General features: G+C 37.9%; 1 protein-coding gene across 1 annotated transcript; it reads left to right on the plus strand.

The window, feature by feature from the left end:
• On the plus strand, positions 1–1686 carry LOC149202107 (pentatricopeptide repeat-containing protein At1g73710-like). Its single transcript, XM_089401488.1, has 5 exons — positions 1–166; positions 251–821; positions 1095–1152; positions 1243–1340; positions 1488–1686. The coding sequence occupies exons 1-5, from the start codon at positions 1–3 to the stop codon at positions 1684–1686; spliced, it is 1092 nt and encodes a 363-aa protein (XP_089257614.1).
• The last annotated feature ends 1694 nt before the right edge of the window (positions 1687–3380 follow it).

The following is a 3380-nucleotide window of genomic DNA, read 5'->3' on the forward strand; positions in this document are numbered from 1 at the left end:
ATGGTTAACGCAGGTGTGGAGCTAGATGTTTTTGTTTATGGTGCCTTGATAAATGCATTTGCTGAAGCTGGATGTGTGGAAGAAACTGTACGTTACTTTCAAATAATGCAAAACGCTGGTTTTGCAGGGAACTCTGTGGTGTATAGTTCTTTGATTAAGGTTTATAGTAAACGTGGTTTTTTGAAGGAAGCATAAGAAACGTACAAACGCATACAGAAATTGGGTGTTGAACCAGATGCCTTTTTATCAGGCTGTATGCTTGACCTTTATGCTCGCACTGATATGGTGACTGAAGCACAAGAAGTATTCAAAGTCTTGAACGAAAAGCAGCAGGCAAATGAATTTTCTTTTTCCATGATGTTGTCCTTATACAAAAAGAATGGAAGGCTTAATGAAGCCACTAAAATTGCAAAGGAAATCTTAGAATCGGGATTTCTTACTAACGTTCTTTCTTTTAATAGAGTCATTAGCCTGTTCATTGCAGATGGAAGATTGAGAGAGGTTGCTGAAGTTTTTCATCAAATGTTAAAACTAAAGGCTTCACCCAATGAGAATACATATAAAACACTGGGCATTCTTCTGAAGAGAGGAGGCATTCCAAGGGATACAGTAGAGCAGCTCGATGTTGCACGTAAAAGTGGGCTTCCACATGGTATTCAGGCCTTGGGAATGACAATCTTTTCTGCAGTGGGGATGCATGCTGAAGCTTTGGAAGCTTGTGATGAACTGAGAGCTTCTGGGTTGGATTTTGATGTGTCTTCTTACAATGCTGTTATATATGCACTTGGTAGTACTGGGAGGATTAATGAAGCTTACAACATGTTCATGATCATGCAAGCCAAAGGTCTTGAACCAGATACAATTACTTATGCAAGTATGACAATTAGCTATGGGAAGCTAGGGTTGGTAGACGGTGTTAGGAGAATGTTTTACAAAATGAAACAGAAAGGTTTTCAGCCAAACGAATTCATGTTCAAGGCAGTTATAGATGCCTAAAAGTGCTGGGAAGTTTGCTTTAGCCAGATTTGTTACCCAGGAGAGGGAGTTAATGCATCAGTTGCAAGATCATGGTCACATTATATAAGATTATGCAGATTTGGTTTCGAGCTCGATTTCATGTGCACAGCTTTTAAAAGGAAGCTGGCATACCCTGTATTCATGCTGTTGTGTCTTTTAACATTTTGTAAAATTGTAACAGGTTATTTTTTTTTTGGGAAATTTAAATCTATGCTCCTTGTATAGCTTCCACATGGTATTCAGGCCTTGAGAATGACAATATTTTCTGCAGTGGGGATGCATGCTGAAGCTTTGGAAGCTTGTGATGAACTGAGAGCTTCTGGGTTGGATTTTGATGTGTCTTCTTACAATGTTGTTATATATGCACTTGGTAGTGCTGGGAGGATTAATGAAGCTTACAACATGTTCATGATCATGCAAGCCAAAGGTCTTGAACCAGATACAATTACTTATGCAAGTATGACAATTAGCTATGGGAAGCTAGGGTCGGTAGACGGTGTTAGGAGAATGTTTTACAAAATGAAACAGAAGGGTTTTCAGCCAAACGAATTCATGTTCAAGGCAGTTATAGATGCCTATAAAAGTGCTGGGAAGTTTGCTTTAGCCAGATTTGTTACCCAGGAGAGGGAGTTCATGCATCAGTTGCAAGATCATGGTCACATTATATAAGATTATGCAGATCTGGTTTCGAGCTCGATTTCATGTGAACAGCTTTTAAAAGGAAGCTGGCATACCCTGTATTCATGCTGTTGTGTCTTTTAACATTTTGTAAAATTGTAACAGGTTATTTTTTTTTGGGAAATTTAAATCTATGCTCCTTGTATAGCTTCCACATGGTATTCAGGCCTTGAGAATGACAATCTTTTCTACAGTGGGGATGCATGCTGAAGCTTTGGAAGCTTGTGATGAATTGAGAGCTTATGGGTTGGATTTTGATGTGTCTTCTTACAATGCTGTTATATATGCACTTGGTAGTGCTGGGAGGATTAATGAAGCTTACAACATGTTCATGATCATGCAAGCCAAAGGTCTTGAACCAGATACACTTACTTATGCAAGTATGACAATTAGCTATGGGAAGCTAGGGTTGGTAGACGGTGTTAGGAGAATGTTTTACAAAATCAAACATAAGGGTTTTCAGTCAAACGCATTCATGTTCAAGGCAGTTATAGATGCCTATAAAAGTGCTGGGAAGTTTGCTTTAGCCAGATTTGTTACCCAGGAGAGGGAGTTCATGCATCAGTTGCAAGATCATGGTCACATTATATAAGATTATGCAGATCTGGTTTCGAGCTCGATTTCATGTGCAAAGCTTTTAAAAGGAAGCTGGCATACCCTGTATTCATGCTGTTGTGTCTTTTAACATTTTGTAAAATTGTAACAGGTTATTTTTTTTTGGGAAATTCAAATCTATGCTCCTTGTATAGAGAAATTGTGGATAAAAGGGTACTAGTAGTTCTTTTAGTGTATAACAAAAATGCAAATAAAAAGACATTGGTCATTCCCTTCTCCAATATAAATTAAGACTTTGAAAACAGAGGAGGGCACCCCAAAATCCTGAATCTTCAGAGTGGTATCCGAGATTCTCAAAAAATTCTGTGAAATTTTCTCAAAATCATATTAGAATTTCTATTTTTTTTTCGAGCAAAATTGTGATTTGTTTAGACTACGCGATTGAGGAGATGCATTATCTATTGAAACTACAATTTTGCCCCGATGGCCCAGTTCTCATCGGAATATGGTGAAAAAAATTAATGTGTTTAAATCGTTTTTCGTTTCAGAAATAAAATAGTGATTTCAAATTCTCATTAATTTTCTACACGATTTCAATTATAAACTGGCTAAACATCCTAACACCCAAATTAATCTCCTGAGTGGATCATTCAACACAGAGAATCAATCTAACTTTCGCTTGTAACATAAGCGATACTTAAAGAAGTGGTGGATGTGAATGCTCAGAAAATGGGAAAACGACATATGAGATCACCAGCCGCTCATCCCTTTAAGTCAAGAACATATGCCTTTTCTATTACGTTACCAGACTGAACTTTTGTTCAAGGCTCTGTCTCACTGTTGCACCAATGGAAAGTAGAGCAGACTACTGGTCGACCAGGGCCCAGCATAGATCCATGCAAACGAAAGGCAGAGACATGTGACTGTGATACTAGCCACAACCTCACATAAATAAATACATGCCCAGGCAAGCCTGACAGAGGGCAACTCCATTGAATTAATATATGAATTAAGGGTATCATGGTTCAGAACAACATAATGTTCAAATGTGAAGCCAATGAAATTATATAAGATTACCCTGCTCCTTTCTTACTAATTTTCTCTTTATAAACTAGCCATTTGGAACTTTG

Source organism: Pinus tabuliformis, chromosome 2_1 (genome assembly GCF_031772625.1).
Source record: "Pinus tabuliformis cultivar Carrire ecotype Pingquan chromosome 2_1, CPIR1, whole genome shotgun sequence".
NCBI classification, from domain to species: domain Eukaryota; kingdom Viridiplantae; phylum Streptophyta; class Pinopsida; order Pinales; family Pinaceae; genus Pinus; species Pinus tabuliformis.